Source organism: Copadichromis virginalis, linkage group LG3, assembly GCF_057382275.1.
Source record: "Copadichromis virginalis isolate Kocher_CV1m ecotype Utaka linkage group LG3, C_Virginalis_male_GT1.1, whole genome shotgun sequence".
In the NCBI taxonomy this organism is placed as follows: Eukaryota; Metazoa; Chordata; class Actinopteri; order Cichliformes; family Cichlidae; genus Copadichromis; species Copadichromis virginalis.
The window spans coordinates 32,769,772-32,788,621 of record NC_140620.1 but is presented as its reverse complement, the minus strand read 5'-3'; the positions used below and the strand labels follow the sequence as shown (position 1 = coordinate 32,788,621).

Genomic DNA, 18,850 nt, shown 5'->3' with positions numbered 1-18,850 from the left:
TATTACACAGCTGTTTACACAGCAGGTCACCATTCACTTAAACTCTAACTTGTTTTTAGTTGCTAAACAGATATCAACCCATTCCAGCTAATAAACATGATAAAATTAGGCTGAAAAATCTTATCGGCTGTTTCTTGGCAACACTAGATGCTAGCTGTTTACTACGTGAAGGATTCACTCTGCAGTTTGTACAGCCTCTTCTCCTCCAGGCACTAAATAAAAAGGAGATCTTTACTCTTTAAAACTGGGTAAGTACGGTATAATTTAAAATAGTTTATTGTTGGTAAAGAACATGAAAAATCCAAATCATTCACTCATTCAAAGACTTTTCCTGGATCAGTCATACAAATATTTTTATAGTCAAACTAGTTAAGAGTCTAAAATCTCAATTAAGATTACACCAAAGTACTTATTTTTAAAGTGCTGATGGTAAACAGTTGCCCCCAAAAGAAGTAAAACATAAACCCCAACATATGGCAAGGTCTGACAGACAGTTCGACTCGGGAACTTTTTAAAATCTTCAGCGCTTTGTAAGCATGTATAATTTGATGATACAGCATGCAATGGTAACAGTAATGATCATATTTACCTCTAATTTTATGACACACTGAGTTGAAACTGATTTTCTCTGAAAACACACTACACAAAGAAACACAACATTGCGTGTCAACAGGAACGGGCTTTATCCACTGAAAAGATGTCACCTTTTGATGATGTGCCTTACGCTGTATTTGATCTGTAAGCCGGGGCTTACTCTTCGGTCCTGAGTCCTGACGTCTGCTTGGAGGTACAGTCACTCCTGACATTTGGCCATGTTTGCTGGCATCACAAGCCAACCGTGATGGGGTTAGCAGCTTGCACTGGAAGAGTTTGCTTGTTTAAAGTAAACACTTGATGATTTAATAGCTATCTGTGGCAGCAGGGAAGTGTTGCTTCTCACAGAAGGGCAGCCAGATTAGCAAGACGTTTAGAAGAGGTTCGAGCGTTTAGAAGAGGGTTGTGAAGTAGTGGGAAAAGTATCTACATGTTTTCTTTCATAAAGGCTCAAGGCTCATTAACTAGTAATGTTATATATTTGAAGTCACACAGATGTAAATAATATGAAATAAGAAATTTGAGTTTTCAAGTCTATAGTTCTCTAGCTATTTGCATTATAGTAATTCTGCTATGGTTTTCCAGACTGTTAACACTAGTGAGTAAAGATGAGTCCGATGCTGAGAGAAAGCAAGAAAAGAAGGGAGTAGACAGAAGCTCAGCAGATGTTCACTGAGTCCTTGATTTTACTGAGGAGGCAAATAAGAAACATATCAGTGATAAACCTACAAGATAGAGACTGAACTGTTGCTGAACTGGGCTGATCTTGTGCAAGAATCTTGGACTGACTACTGGCTCCACTCCATCCCTCCACAAATTTAAAAATATTAAATCTCAAGAGTCCCATCTCCTGGTTAAATAAACGTTAAGAGCTGAAAAACAAAATATGAATACAGAGGAATCTTCACCAAAAACAGAACTGTTAGAACAACTTAATTATAATTGTATTATGTCAACTAGAACACATGATTTAATTACGTTTTTTTTTTAAATTAACTCTGTCAGATCAGCCCAGCAGATTTCAGTTACACACAATGCACAAGTGTGCTTTCACTTAAATAAAAATAGCAACAAAATTAGAGTAATTTCAAGTTATAGATAGAAACCCAGCAAATACACCACCATCACCAAAGCAGAAGACTGAATTAGAATCATTTAAAACACTGTACTAACTACAACCAAAATATCTCTTTTTATAATGTGTCTTAATATGTGCTGAATTGTTGATAAAAAAAAAATCTGCCAGGAAGGGAGATGCTTGTGTCAAAGTGTTACAGTTCAGGAATTTCTTTTCTTTTCTCCCTAAATACGTCTGGTACTCGGGTCAACATCTGTTACTTAAAAAAACAGAGTGGATATATTTAGCAGAGGAACAGCTGGGTGATAATATCCAACCTCCTGGAGCATTAGACTTTAAAAACACAGGCTGTCCTCTGTAAAGTATTTTCCTAGGAATCAACAGTTTAAACTATTGCTTGGGAAAATTACATAGAAACTACTGGTTCACTGCATTATGATCAACCATACACGAATGCCAAGCAGATCACAATTGTCACTCTGTAATCCGTTACTTGACGCAGTCCTGCCTTTAGTAGTAGAGGAGCAGAGCCAACAGGAAAGCTGCCAGGTCCCAATGTTCTGTGTTTTCATTAGCAGGGTTAACTAGAGCTAAGTCACTGTGTGTACAAGGCTGGAGGCAGGCTTTAAAGAGCTGCGTAGACAGCCAGTCAATGCATGTGCTGTGTAGTGTTGGGCATTTTGGCTCGTATCTCGCCCTGCTGCGATAATCAGCTGAGAAAAGAGAACATCTTTTTCTGAGAGGTCACGCTAACATCTGATTTGTCACATGGGTTAGAGCAGGAAGATGAAAGAAGAAGTGGAGAAGGAAAAAAAACACAAGAAGAAGGGAAAAAAGGTCAGGAGCAAATCAAAGAAAGCCAAAGAGAAGATGAAATGAAAAAATCAATACAGAGAAGTACAAAAAGCCTCAAATTTGTTTTGTTCAACAAGCAAACTATCTGCTTCTCTAGTCTGATGTTATTGGTAATTTCAGGGTCTAAAAAGTTGCTTCAGTTTCCATAAACACAAACAGTGAAACACCATTAAGAGTTAAAAACAGTCCAAATTCTTTCAGCTCCAATAAAAAGATTAATGTGGCTCCCAGGTGTGACAATAAACTTTAACATCTAGTCATCCTTAAAAAAAAGGATCTATGATGTTTAGAGGGGCTAGAAGTTTGGTCCCAGTAACACGGTCCAGGTCTAAGGACCAGTTGGTGAACATCTGGCAACCACTGGTCGTTAAGCAAAAAGTGTGTATTCCTCTGGGATTATGTATTCCCTGAGTGCTATTAACACAGGCCTTAATGCCAGTCACCATCCCCCCCAGCAACTGCTGGTTACCAGAGGAAATTATGTAGTGGTTGCTGGCAGTTGCTAGTGTGAAATTGATCGCAAACAGCAAAAAGCCGGCAATCACTTGCTAACTAGTTGGGGAATGCACACCTATTTATGCCACCTATTTGAGGTTATAAGATGATCGCTGATTGGTTTCTGGGTTTGTGTGACTGAGGCCTTGACAGGAAGCCAGCTAGCTAGCTAGAACTTTGCTATAAATTGCTATAAATCTGGAAGTAAATGAAGATGGAAAACCAAATATCAGTGATGTTTGGAGGGTTAGTGAAGTTGGGTTATAGTTGGTTAGTAGGAGAGCTTTGGTTAGACTAATATAAACTATTGCTAATATAAACTAACGCGGCAAACCGCCGTTAGCGAGTTATGGTGGATTGCCCCGTGCGTGGGTCGATCCGCCATAACTCGCTAACCGAGGTTTGCCAAGTTAATGCAGTTATGGCGTTAACGTCATTTTAACGAGATTAACACTGACAACACTAATATAAAAACATGAGCACTGGGTAGGATGAAGGTTAAATTGTCTTCAATAAACGTAAACGCTGAGGGTCCTTGATTGGCACATTCAAACGCCATCATATAACAGGGAGGAGACACCAAAAATGGACTTTTTCGTACATCTGAGATGAGCCCATCTGCAACATAAGGTTAGTCATTACCATGTTGATTGGTTTGGATTACTGGCTATGAAAAAGTCCTTAATGGTCTAAACCTTAGTAGGCCTCTGTGTGATTATTCCATAAGCTCTTCAATGTTTTGTTTCCAAGGCTGTAGTGTGCACTGTAATTTTTAAAATCTCAGTCGAATGATGTGCTACGCATGAATAGCGCCAATAAAAAGTAGAGGCAGAGAATGATGACCAAATACGGGGCTTGAGTCTACAAGAAAAACAACAGAGCAGCATGTTAAAAATACAAGCGTCTCATCCAACACAGCAAACGCTTTGACTTGGAGAAAGTGTTGTTATCGCATTGCTTAACAAAAAGATTGCCAGCACCATAGCCCCAGGAAATTAAAAGTATTATTTGATCTGCAGAGATGAGACTCTGTATATCTTTTACTCTTTTTAACCACAATGGCAAGGTGGCAGTTCAAAAGAAATGTGGAGGAAATCAAAGCAGAAAGTCACGGGTCCCCTCAGAAAATTCAAAGGCTTGAAGAAATATGAAACCTTCCTCCATTTCTGCTGAGAATGGAAATCACGTTTAGAACTGGATAATATCTGATCCGGCAAAAATAATCAGATTTCATACTACTTCACACCGAAGGCCAAGTGGACTCAGACTCAAAAGAGCAGGCTTTCATGGACTTAACTAAATACTCCAAAAGAGGGGTGTGAGGAAGCACACATGCCACAAATGTAGATCAAAGATCCAAAAACCAATCCATAATATCCAAAAGTTCCAGATTCAAATCCCTTTTCCACTTTGTTTGTACCCAGAAAAACACAATTATAAAAAATAATGTGTGCAAATGGGGTTCTTCATTTTGTTAGTCTAACTTTGTTAGTTTCTTTGTGTTTTTGGTTTAAATGTAATCATTTGTTGCAAAAAAAATCCCAAACATATTGTAGATGATACTTATAGCTCTACTAAAGAAGTTAAACTTGCAGTTTGTTCATTCATTATTCACTTGCGGTTATAAAAACAATGAAGCACCAGCTAAGTGAAACTTCCAGGATTTAGAGTTCATTCCTGATCCACTCGTTCTTTTTAAACAGTGTTTCAAGTATGTGTGGCCATTAGTGGTTAGTGGTGGTAAAAGCCACTGGACTCCAGTGGTGTATGTGGTTATGTAGCTTCAGCGGACAGAAGGGACATTGTGTTTGATGATAATATTTAGCGTAACAGCCTGTGGGGAAACACATTCACAGTTTATAGCCGCAGACGGGATCGTGTTTACCCACTTCTATGGTTTGGGGTTTCATGAACTCACCTCGCTCTTTTTTTTCCTTTGAAAAGGAGTCAAACTTCCTGCGCAGAGATTTTCTTCGCTTGTGAGTTTCTGTGGGAAGAAAGAAAAGGTCACAGTCAATACAGTTTGTGGTGCTCAAGTATGTGTTTGCTTTAGTTTGAACAATGAAGTCTGTGTCACAGTCGGTCTGGGATGTCTGTCTTTTGTTACTGTTGTACATCAATGAGATGTGCCCATCACCAGCTTTTATCTGTACATGAACCCAAATACTACCATCCATCCATCCATTGTGTACTCCTTACTATAGAGTGAATTAGTTTAGTTTTACTTCATTTCCACTGTAGATTTGCTTTTTGTTTCAGCAGTCTGTATTAAATAGAAAAAAGTCTTTATTTCTGAAAATTATTTAGTTTTTGTAATTTTTCTATTAGTTTTAGATTTTTTTCTCTTTTTATAATATGATGTGTGTTGATCAGGGAAAGAGTTACAAAGTTCAGAACAAGTTTCATGACCCACGGAGAGAACACTAAACCCCCAAAAAAACTGTGTATCTAAAACCCAGCATTTAAAATTTTTAACTAAATAAATTTCTAACAGTGTTACAGCATTATGTAAAATTGTCACAATTTTTAATGTACTAATTTCTGATTATGAATAATTATGAATTTTCCTTTTCTGGTGGGTTTTTTAAAACCTGATTGGTGTATTGACTGTCCTCGTCTGCTTCCCTGTATATAAAAGAAGTATTTCATTGGGACATTAAATTAGATTTAGGCTTTAAACAGCACTCGTTTGGATTTGTGTACATGAACACGAACTAATTAATTATATTTTAATGAGTCAAAGGAGCTTGCAAAGAAAAGCGTCTGGACTTCTTTAAGTTGCTTGAAGACGTTTCACCTCTCATCCGAGAAGCTTCTTCAGTTCTAAGGTCAAATGGTGGAGAGTCCCAGATATAAACCTAGTGGGAGTATCCCCCCACAGAGGGACAAAAGGACCCCTGATGATCCTCTAATCGCCTGAGCCAAGGTGTGAAACTGGGTGTGGGTCCCAATCAGCCAGAGTTTCGGGTGAGTTCATTGTGAAACCTGGCCCCACCTTATCAGGCGAATTCCTGAGGTCAGATGGCCCAGGGTGTGAGTGGGCGTTAAGGCGTCTGGGAAGGGATCTCAAAACTGGATTATAGATGGCAGAGAGTTGGTGTCGTAAACCCCCGCCTCTGTTCAAAGATGGTCGCTCACAGTGGACATAGATGGCTTCTTTCACTCCTCTTTCAAACCATCTGTCCTCTCTGTCCAAAATGTGAACATTGGCATCCTCAAAAGAGTGTCCTTTATCCTTAAGATGCAGATGGACTGCTAAGTCTGTGTTTTGGAGTTTTGTCTTTCGGGTGAACCAGTTTTTGTCTGAGCGTGTTGCTGGGTCTGAAATGCACCGGGATGTCATGCTTGGAGAAAACTCTCCTGAGTTTCTCTGATACACCGGCTACATAGGGGATGACAATGTTGTTGCGTCTGTCCTTCTTATCCTCCCTCGCTGGTGTCTGGTCTTCTTTTCTGTGCCTCTTTGCTGACTTTAAGAACGCCCATTTAGGATAGCCGCATGTTTTGAGTGCTTCCTTTACATGTGTGTGTTCCTTCTTTTTTCCTTCAGGCTTAGAGGGAACATGTTCTGCCCGGTGGTGTAGGGTCCTAATTACTCCAAGTTTGTGTTCCAAAGGGTGATGGGAGTCAAAGAGGAGGTACTGGTCCGTGTGTGTGGGCTTCCGGTAAACTTAGATGTTGAGTTTGCCATTCTCTTCAATGTGCACAGCGCAGTCCAGGAAAGGCAAACAGTTATCCTTTGTGTCTTCCCTGGTGAACTTGATGTTTTTATCCACAGCGTTAATGTGCGCAGTGAAGGATTCCACTTCTTGTGTCTTGATTTTGACCCAGGTGTCGTCCACATATCTGTACCAGTGGCTGGGTACTCTTCCTTTGAAAGAGCCAAGAGCCTTCCTTTCCACTTCCTCCATGTAAAGGTTGGCTACAATAGGTGACACGGGGGAGCCCATGGCACAGCCATGTTTTTGTCTGTAAAAGCCTTCGTTGTACTTGAAATATGTAGTGGTGAGGCAGAGGTCTAACAGTGTGCAGATCTGATCGGGTGTGAAGTTGGTCCTGTCCTCCAAGAAGCTGTCTTCTTGTAGTCGTTTTCTGACAGTCTCCACGGCCTCTGTGGTGGGTATGCAAGTGAAAAGAGAGACTTCACCGACAAGGTCCAGAAACTTACCCTGGATCCAGATGAAACCATGGTGTCCTTTGATGTAGTCTCTCTTTTCACTTGCATACCCACCACGGAGGCCGTGGAGACTGTCAGAAAACGACTACAAGAAGACAGCTCCTTGGAGGACAGGACCAACTTCACACCCGATCAGATCTGCACACTGTTAGACCTCTGCCTCACCACTACATATTTCAAATACAACGAAGGCTTTTACAGACAAAAACATGGCTGTGCCATGGGCTCCCCCGTGTCACCTATTGTAGCCAACCTTTACATGGAGGAAGTGGAAAGGAAGGCTCTTGGCTCTTTCAAAGGAAGAGTACCCAGCCACTGGTACAGATATGTGGACGACACCTGGGTCAAAATCAAGACACAAGAAGTGGAATCCTTCACTGCGCACATTAACGCTGTGGATAAAAACATCAAGTTCACCAGGGAAGACACAAAGGACAACTGTTTGCCTTTCCTGGACTGCGCTGTGCACTTTGAAGAGAACGGCAAACTCAACATCTAAGTTTACCGGAAGCCCACACACACGGACCAGTACCTCCTCTTTGACTCCCATCACCCTTTGGAACACAAACTTGGAGTAATTAGGACCCAACACCACCGGGCAGAACATGTTCCCTCTAAGCCTGAAGGAAAAAGAAGGAACACACACATGTAAAGGAAGCACTCAAAACGTGCAGCTATCCTAAATGGGCGTTCTTAAAGTCAGCAAAGAGGTACAAAAAAGAAGATCAGACACCAGCGAGGGAGGATAAGAAGGACAGACGCAACAACATTGTCATCCCCTATGTAGCCGGTGTATCAGAGAAACTCAGGAGAGTTTTCTCCAAGCATGACATCCCAGTGTATTTCAGACCCAGCAACACGCTCAGACAGAAACTGGTTCACCCGAAAGACAAAACGCCAAAACACAAACTTAACAATGTGGCGTATGCTGTACAGTGCAGCGAGGAATGCTCAGACCTCTACATTGGAGAGACCAAACAGCCACTTCACAAGCGCATGGCACAACACAGAAGAGCCACCTCCACAGGACAAGACTCAGCAGTCCATCTGCATCTTAAGGATAAAGGACACTCTTTCGAGGATGCCAATGTTCACATTTTGGACAGAGAGGACAGATGGTTTGAAAGAGGAGTGAAAGAAGCCATCTATGTCCACTGTGAGCGACCATCTTTGAACAGAGGCGGGGGTTTACGACACCAACTCTCTGCCATCTATAATCCAGTTTTGAGATCCCTTCCCAGACGCCTTAATGCCCACTCACATCCTGGGCCATCTGACCTCAGGAATTCGCATGATAAGGTGGGGCCAGGTTTCACAATGAACTCACCCGAAACTCTGGCTGATTTGGACCCACACCCAGTTTCACACCTTGGCTCAGGCGATTAGAGGATCATCAGGGGGTCCTTTTGTCCCTCTGTGGGGGGAAACTCCCACTAGGTTTATATCTGGGACTCTCCACCATTTGACCTTAGAACTGAAGAAGCTTCTCGGATGAGAGGTGAAACGTCTTCAAGCAACTTAAAGAAGTCCAGACGCTTTTCTTTGCAAGCTCCTTTGACTACGATGATCTGGATGACTGAGAACCTTCACAGATATATTTTAATGAATATTTTATGAGACCAGGCTGGTATATCAAAGGTATGTGGTGGAGTAAGTATAAATGTATTAAATCCATACTTATAACCTTGATCATGGAAGTAATATGTCCTTTTAAACAGACACCACCAATCAGGCTCACCCTCAATACGACATTTACTTTTTCTTTTCCTCTTCATCTCACTTGTTATCTTCTGCTTTCACCTCTTCCTCAGTTCCAAGACAAGAGCAGAACCTTTTCAATAGACTGAGTCTGTTTAGTGTTTTGGAATAGCCCACTCTGTCTAATGGCCCTTGACATGCTGGATGAAGGGAGATTTGTTGTTGCATGTGTGTATCTATAAGTAAGATACAAAGAGAGGTAAATAAATCGAGGAAAAGTGTTTTGAAGATAATAAGTGATTGTAAAAAAATGCCAAAACACAAAATGAGCTCTGCCAAAAAAGATTTTAAGACTGAAATCTACTTTAGTATGAGAAAAAAGGATGGAGAAAAGATTTATGATGTTCCTTGAAAATTCAATTTAAGGCGACACAGTACGACTACGCGCCTGTTTTTTCATGCAATTTAAATTTTGACATTTTAAATATATTTTACATAAATGTATTTGTGACCAAAATACAGATATTGTTTAGTAAAGCTTCACGATCGTACCCCCCACCATGCCTCGTAATTTCATAAAAGAAATGAAATCATCGTATTATAGTCAAGATTACTGATTGTTTACCGATTTAAATTTTTACACCTAATACTTACACTGGCAAGCTAGCTTAATACATGATAGCTGATTGCTATACAGCTTTCTTTTTGGCTCCTGACAGTATTTCTTCAAAAAAAAAAAAAAACAACCTCTGTTTAAACTCTATGTCAACTAAAAGACAAAAACAACCATTTCAGTTACCTTAAGGTGCTTTATATTGTAATGCAAAGACTGTATAGACTCCTACACTTTCTATAAAGGTCTTGGCTCATATTTGGATAGATGTAAAACCTCATTTTCATAAATTTCATAAAACTGACAATGCAAACATTTGAGTGTACCTAATAATTTGGGGGAAGATCTCTGATTAAATGTTTACCCTGCCTGGGTTTTTCCCCTTAACTTCAGTCAGAGCTGAAAAACAACCACTGCTGACATTTCTACTTCCTCTTCGCACTTTTTTAATAAAATACTGTGAACTACATCCCCAAAACAGAAAATCTGACGGTGTGTATGTTTTGTTACAAGTGGGATATTTTTTATTTTTAGGAACTCTACAGCCTCACACTCTGGCTTGTGTGGACGAAGCCTTTGTTTGCTTTAGCAAAGCTGCTGTTTAGAAATCACTAATTCAAAGTCAGACCTTTTCCCTATTAAGGAATCACTGCTGTTACCTTCATGGCAAGTAATGCTGCCCGGCCTGTTTGCGGCACTTTAAAGTACGGACATTCTTTTCCCTCTTTTTTCCTGCTTTAATAAAAAAAAAATAAGAAAAAAAATGAAAGTAGCAGGGAGCAAATGAAGACTGCTGTGTGCTGCTGGGATAAAGAGGTCAAATTCTCATGACTGCAGGAAATTAAAGTTTATTTCCAAAGCACACAGCCCCTCCCATTGAACGCATGCCTCATCCAGCTGAGGCTGATCTGCTACTGATGAGTGTGTGCATGTACATGTGTATGATTACATAATGCACATTCACAGGGAGATAAGGTGACAGACAAGACAAAAACAAAGAGGGGATAAACAGCCCAGGCTTTGATGTTTAAAAGACTCTGCTACCTTCCTGCGCTCCGACTGAAGATGTTTGACGGAGGAAATCAAGGAAAATGATGCATTCAATGTCAATCACAGGTATCTAAAATCTCCTGCAGGCCTAATGAACAACCAGAAACATTTCATGCATGTTGCTACCTCTGCCAGATCTATTTTACAATCTATGACTGGCTGATTAAGAAGTTCAGAACCTCAACGTCACACTGTTTGTCTGAGCTGATTGTTAAACAGGCCACCTTTATTTATTACTGATGAACAGATGCATGGCTACTGTTTTGGATTTTATCTCCTAACCCCAGTTTACTATCCCATTTTGGTTGTTGTTTGTTTGTCTCTTCACCATTTTTGGCTGTGACTGATATTTGCAGCCCCTGAGATCAAGTGCACCGGATGCAGGGGGCCAAGGGACCACTGAATCCTTCCCATCTACTCCGAGACTTCTGGTAAAATAATTCTTTTAACTTCTTATTTGTGAGTAATACCACTGTGACTTTGAACTGAAACAATACTGGCAGGACAGATGCTGTTGCGTTAGCCGATTGTTAGGTTTGCTTAATTATGTTCTTAGAGCCTTAAAAATCATCAGATCATACATGCACAATGAACATGGCTGCAATAATATGCAATAATATGAGTCAATTGCCTCGAACAGCCCATACTTTAAGCAATGTTTTACTCTGTGGTATTCTTTTTTTCATGTGTTGCAGGCATAGGAACCAAATACAAAACTAACGTAAACATAAGCAGGAAACACAGAGGCAAGTAACTGACACTGGGGATGGGTTGATAGATGTTTCAAACAATGCTCCAAAGTGTGGTTAAAAACACCCATGTCACATGACCATGGCTACATGTCACCGTGGTCACCATGGTGACAGGTCTCTCTAATTACACTGACTGCCTGTATGCTCATTATATACTGCCACTTCATTAGGTATACCTATTCAACTGCTCCTTTACACAAATATCAGCTAATCAGCTCTGTGCATTTAGACATGGGTGGTGGCTGATGAGGCCAAAGGAGAATGGTCAGACTGCTTCAAGGTGATAAGAAGGTAGGCAACAGTAACTCAAATAACTACTTGTGCATACAAAGGTATGCAGAAGAGCATCTCTGAAAATGAAACAAGGTAAACTTTGAAAGGGATGTGCTGCAGCAGCAGAGACCACAAAGTGTGTAACTCCTGTCGACTAAGAAAAGAGAACTGAGGCTAGTGAGGCGATGTTTTATCAGGCAACAGAGCATCATTTAAACTCCAGCCTAAGTATTATTGCTGACCACATCCATCCCTTTATGACCACAGTGTCCCATCTTCTGATGGCTGCTTCCAGCAGGATAACAAACCATGTCACAAAACTCAAATCATCTCAGACTGCTTTCTTGAACACAACAATGAGTTCACTGTACTCAAATGGCCTCCACGGTCACTTGATCTCAAGCGAACAGAGCACTTTTGGGATGTGGTGGAACAGGAGATTCGCATCATGGATGTGCAGCCCATAAATCTGCAGCAACTGTGGGATTCTGTCATGTCAATGTTTCCATGTTTCCAGCATTTTGTTGAATTAAGACAGTTCTGAAGTCCAATGCGGACCAACCCAGTACTAACAATGAGTAACCAGTGAAGCAGCCCGTGCTCATATATTTCAGATTATCAAAGCATTGAAAGTTTTTACTCTTTTTAATGCATAACTTTTTATATCTTGCTGCTATACCTGACTAGAAAATCATCATCTCAAAGACGCTCACCTGGTTTAATAAATATTTAAGGATCGTAAGCACAAATCCAACTACAGGTAAAAAGCCAAGAGTTTTAAGACTGAAATGATCCAGGGAAGTAATAAAAGGACAAAAAAGAAAAAGAAGGAAAACGAGAGGAAGTAAGATAAGATAAGATAAGATAACTCTTTATTGTCATTGCACAGTCATACATAGTACAGTAGTACAATGAAATTGGAAAAACTGTCCTACGTCGGCACTACATATAACACAACACGACACGATATGACACATCACAACGTAACAAACAACACAACACAGTATATTAACTTAGTATAAAAAAGAAGAATAAGTGTATGTGTATTGCACACTGTTATTATTGCACATTAATTATTACTGCACCTTGTTATAAATATAAATATTATTGTTATCGTTTTAAACATTGTTACCTCCCCCTAAAAAGTCCAGGGAGGTATCCAGTCAGGTCAGCTATTTACATTGATCAGGGCTATTGCCCTGTTGTAAAAGCTGTCCTTGAGTCTATTTGGAGAGAGAGTTAGTTTGCAGTCCCTGCAGAGCAGCGACTCATAAAACAGGGCATGAGAATGAACTCCAGACCACACCAAATAAGAGAAAAATCTGTCACTCAAGTACCAACACACTTCACAAAGAATTCCTTGGACCCTGCCAGCAAAACTAAAAACCACACTTGTGATGCATACAACATTCAAATACCTGCATACGGGGGCCACACACGAAAATAAATGGAGAGTGGAATATATACAAACTGTACAAGCACACTGGAGAAGGTTTATGGGAGCGATTTGTCCTTCAGTTCCAGCAGGATGAAGCACCCAGAGAATAAAGGGAGCGGGCACATAGAGAGAAAAGTGAGATGAAACGCGAGGAATGAAAACACGTACGGAGATGGGGAGGGAAAAAAAGCAACAAAAGACGGACTGGAGGGAGGGAGCGCAACGGGAGGTGATGCTGAGACTGTAATAGACTGGGTGGCCTGGAGAGATTACAGCCCAGGGGAGAAACCGAGGAGGAATATTCCCACACTTACTCAGAGAGCACTTTGTCTGTGAGACGGGCCGAGGAAACTGTCTCACAGGACACAAAAAATGACAGCCATTTTAACTTTTACTGATCCAATTTGGAGCTTAGAGAATCTTGGTGACTGAGATGTGTGAGAGCTGAAGGAGTCATTTTTAAGGCAAATAAAATGAGCTTTTCTAAGCTCGTCACAGTTTTTCATAGATGGCAGCAGCCGGTTTTCTTTTTCCAGATTAAGTGTATTAATAACTGTATTACATCACCTTTAGGCATATATACACTGTGAGCTTTTAGTTCATTTACACATGCACTTATATGGTCATTTACTACAAATAAAACAGTCTGTTAGGTTAAATAATCGATTTACGTTCTGCTTTTCTTACACAAACCTCTCCGGTTAATTAAGTTCTTCACATCTGCTGCTGCTCATTAACCAAAAAGTTGACTTCATAAAGAAACAAGGAAAGTATGAATGTGAGCTGTTTTACAAGCTGCACGCCGTCTCGCTCTCACTGGGTTTACGTATCTTGGAAGAAACTGTTTGGGTCAGTGAGTCTGCTGTTTACAACATCACTAAATCAAAGCCGGCTCTTTTTCAGGAACACAAGGCATTTAAAGCAGCCAAGTTTATTTCGTCCACGTGGGATATTTGTGAAGTTTATGTTGGAGCATTAAAATCACATATGCTAAGGACATCTACCATGATAGTAGTGATCACCACGGGGGGGTGGGGGGGACAAAAACAAGTAAGAAAACAGATGGTATAAAGTGAATTAGTCATCTTTCCCATTAACGTTACTGTTTAATTGAACCCTGACCTGATGGGACAAACACACATATGAACAAGAGAGAAGAACAAGATTTCCCAAAAGCACGGAGCACGGGGAGTCTCACAGGATGTGTGACACATTAGAAACATTGTCTGCTAAAAGTAGATTTTCTTGGAGCATTAATATCAAAACAAGTGTTCACTCTAAAGTGTATTTACATTGTAAGGGCATAAAACGTGACTCACAACATGGGTAACATATGCGTTACGAAGGTTCCTCTCTTGTGAGACTTTAAGTAATGCGAGAAGCCAATAAATTTGTAACAGAGCATTGGACAGACTAAACAAGATCCCACAGAGCAACAATGATACCATTAGATGAGCAAAAGTAGCGTTTTATGTCACAACATCATTAAAAGATTACTGGACAAATTTCCATTATATTAGTGCAAAACATTGACATAGAAGTTCACTTACAGATGCTTAAGCTTGTGCTAAACATAGCTAAAAATGTCCTCTTTTTACAAGGGTAATCACAATATGTGTTGTCTGAAGCCAGAAGTTTCCAGGGCATCTTCGCACTAAATTCCACCACACATACTTATTTTGGACATGTGTGAAAATCCGAAAGAGCTGCTGAAAGAAATAGACTTTGAGTTTGTTTTGGATGCCTCAGATGTTTGTCAGACATCCAGAGAGTGGACATCTAGCGAGCGACTAGACCTTCAAACAAAGCCTTGTATGTACAGATACCCAGATACTTCGGTGAACAACCAAAACACCCACACGTTCGAAACTTTTAAAGCTGATTTAAACATCTAAAGACCTCCAACAAAAGGTCCTGAACTTTGTAGATCAGTCAAATGCAGAAAGTTTAAACATCCACAGACGTCTTGAACGTTTCTGTCCAGTGCTGGGTTCCTCTCTCCTTATGTTGTCACCGCTACAAACAATGAGTGAGGAAAACAAAAAAAAAAATACAACTTAGAAGGCACACTTTGAATCTGTTGAGCTGCAGCACGGACCGGCAAATTTAATGAGAAAAGAGAACTGACACCTTGCAAACTTTAAACATTCAATCCGATCCATTTAGAGAAAAGAAATCATACATCATATATTTGAGCATATTTATTTGTTAAGTGAATATTAAAAGATAGTGCAGCTGGTGTTACCAGTTCTCCAATGCAGTCAATAGACTTTAAAAGATTGCCACTTGATGTCTCCTGATGAATAAAGAGATCCTGACAGAAAATCTCATGCTGGGCATTTTTGAATCTGACCAACCAAGAGTTAGCCATTTGGTTATCGTTAGATGCACCTGTTTGCGTATCCTGTTTTTCCTCTATTTCATTCTAATAGTGACCACAATTTACTAAATGAACAAATATTTTATTAAATAAGACTAAATAACAACTGAGACAGTAAACTCATTGAGAAAGTTTACTGAGATGAAGGGCGAGGAGGCAGAGAGATGATTTTGTCTATATTTCTGTGCAGCTGGGTTTGTTTTGGCAACCACAGAATTTACGTTTATGGCGATTTTCAGGCAGCCACATCCATCGTTTATGTGAAGATTGAATCACAGCTAGAACATGAGGCCAGTGTAAAACCTGCAGGTAAAAAGGGCAATGCAGGTGTTTTATTTAAATATGCTCAAGTTAAAGCAGCTAATTCAGAAGGTCTCATGTAGTGGAACCTATAAAAACCTCATGGGACTTTAAACGACGCAGAAAATGGGAGAATTTTTTTCCCCATGTATTCATGTGTGGATTGTAAATAGTTAAATAGTCCTATTATGTTGTAAGAAACTGGGACTGTTGTGGAGGGCCGCTCAGATAAGTGCGGCTCTCTACAACAGTCCAAGCTTCTTATGTGGGCCATTGGAAAAATGAATTCCCCACTCGTGCTTTGGATAATTTTAGGCATGAAATTAAGGTGAATTAAATTACACTTCTTTTTTTTTCATTAACACAGGAATTTTGTTTACAAAAAATCTCCACAAGGGCCTGTAGGCCCATTTTGGTGCATGCATGCATTGTGAAAAGTTGCAGAAGTAAAGTGGTCGTATCCCAATTGTAAATTTTATACTCAAGGGGAATTGTAAAGCCCTTGATATAATTGAGCTCCACTGTTTATTTGAAAACTTAAGTATACCCAGCCTCAATCAGTGACGTAGTCAAAGTTGAGGAGGTTGAAGGGTTAATAACCCTGCAAGAGAACAGTAGTATGGAAGAGAGCTTCTGAGTCTGAGAAAAGAGGCTTACATACCAGCTGGTCTCACAGGCGAAAAGCCACCAACAGATCCTGATCATACAAAGACACCAGTTGAATATTTCCATATTTCCTCAGCATCAGCCCCAGTGATCCTCCTGACCTCACTGACCCTAGGCCTCAATAAACACAAGAGGAAACCTCCTGGTCTGCAATCTGTGAGGTGTGTGAGGAATTTGCAGTTTATTAGTGAATCTAGCCCACTTTATTAGATGGCTTGAGTCCTTCAGAGTTCAAAAGGGTACACAAGATTTGCATGTAGGTCTGATGTAAGACTAAGAAAACCAAGCACCACCAAAGCCTGAATTTGGGCAACTCAGTGTGGCAAGAATTAATTTAAACTACATGAAACACTGCTATATCACTTTGTCTCCTTCACCACCACCTTTACAATTCAGTTCAGATACAGTTTGTAAAATATCAACAGTATATGTCAGTGTACAGCAGATTGCACTGTAATTTGGTTTTCTTACTCCTCCCAATTCAAGTCCATAACCCTTGACACAGTGGGTACCTTCCTCTGTAAGTAAGTATAGCCTGTCAGTCTAATGTTTCCATTAGTCAACAATTTGTGTCCATGTCTTTTTTGTTCTGTCTGATGACAGCGATACTGACGTGAGTCGCTAACTTTTCTCTTGCTAAGAGCTGCTGTTAGCTGTTGTTTTTGTTACTGTTAGCTGCTTTTAGCCAGCACTGGTGAAACTTTCTTTGAAATAGATCAAACCTTATTGTATCCGGATACTCACTCAATAAACTGATGCAATGTGAGAATGTAACTTTTTATAAGAGGTAAAGTGTGATTTTTAAGCTACTCGAGCCTAACGTTAGCTGGCATAATTTTAGGTAATGTTAGCTAGCATTAGCTAATGTTAGCTTATAACCAGCTTTTATTGTTGGTTAGCTGGCTTCTTTTCAGCCGTCACATCTGCTGAAAAGAAGTAACTGCCACAATATTAGGAACAAATAAAAATATTTATGCGTGTTTATGTGTCAGTTCAGGAGAGGAAGTTTGAGTCAAGGAAGAGGATGAGGTATAAATGAGGGCGGGGAACGAAATCGTGAGAAAGTGAAAATGGAAATATATATGCACAAATATCAAATAGTCATGTATAGTTTGGAAGAACTAATTCATTAAATTACAAGTAACCCATAAGGTGTACTACATGTGTGCCAAGTCTCTAGCCACATACTTGGTGGAACGACAATGACCATCTCAACAACGCACAGGTTACAACCCCTGTTAATGTGCTGACATTTGAACCTATGCTTCATCAGTCACCATTTTTACATTGTTACACGAAAACTAAATAGCCATATCTGGAAAACCCACACCCCTGTAAAAGCAGTGTTTATGCAACACTACTGCATAAATCAATTGTATTAACATTCAACAATTCGTCCACAATTGTGGGAGTTCCTGCTGCAACAGGTGTCTCCCATAGCACATTTTGCCATAATGACTCACACCAGGACAGCTGCACAAGTTTAAAATCAGAAACAAAACAATACCAGCTAGACTATGACTTGGAAACAGCAGTACTGGTCGGTGGTTTAAGAAGTGAATATTACCCAGCTATCTCATATCATCACCCCTAGGGTGGGAAAAAAGACAAATCATGACCCTATCCAATGCTATTTGAGATAAAGAGTCAATTAACAGAAATCACATTGCCTCCCTTTCCCCTTCCTTATCAATCTGACACCCTGGATTCCGCTCCAGATGATCCTTAATGTCTTCCTGCTTTATGCTCATTCCTCAGATTCACAGACAAGCTGTTATGGCTCCCTTGGCAGACTGAGTTGTTGTTTTTGCTTTAGGGCAGTTCAGTCTAAGTTTGGCTGAGTGTGGCTAACCAAACTGGCGCCATACTCACCAGGTCATCGTGAACTTTTATTCTCAAACCTCATGACGACCAATCCGCCTCACCACTAAGACTGACTAATGAAATTTAACTGCATTAAATTGGCAGCAATGGTGACAAAAACAAAGTTGTCCTTCATCAGTTTCACTATTCTGGGAAGCTATTGTAATGGAGTAACTATCATGCCCTGTCCCTATGAATTTAATGGTCGGACATAGCATTTTTTCATGTTTTTAAACCTTTGGTAAATGGCCTGTATTTATATAGCGCTTTACTAGTCCCTAAGGACCCCAAAGCGCTTTACATATCCAGTCATACACACATTCACACACTGGTGATGGCAAGCTACATTGTAGCCACAGCCACCCTGGGGCGCACTGACAGAGGCGAGGCTGCCGGACACTGGCGCCACCAGGCCCTCTGACCACCACCAGTAGGCAACGGGTGAAGTGTCTTTACCTCCTTGCCTTCCCTACAGGGGATTGTGCCAAATTTAAAAACTGATTTGCAACTTAAATGCTATTTCAGAAATCAACAGAAACACAAAACATACTCTGGCAACACTTGAACTCTGGCTATCACATGTCTATGCAAGTTACACAAAGTTTAGGCCCATTTCCA

The 18,850-nt window shown here is 40.2% G+C and overlaps 1 protein-coding gene across 2 annotated transcripts in view; it reads right to left on the bottom strand.

The window, feature by feature from the left end:
- The window catches only part of arhgap36 (Rho GTPase activating protein 36), a 79,184-nt gene that overhangs the window by 18,883 nt on the left and 41,451 nt on the right, over positions 1-18,850 (bottom strand). For both annotated transcript variants that reach the window (XM_085450716.1, XM_085450715.1), the window contains one exon: positions 4,941-5,009. In XM_085450716.1, coding sequence (XP_085306842.1) covers positions 4,941-5,009 — 69 coding nt within the window. The remainder of the gene's footprint in view (positions 1-4,940; positions 5,010-18,850) is intronic.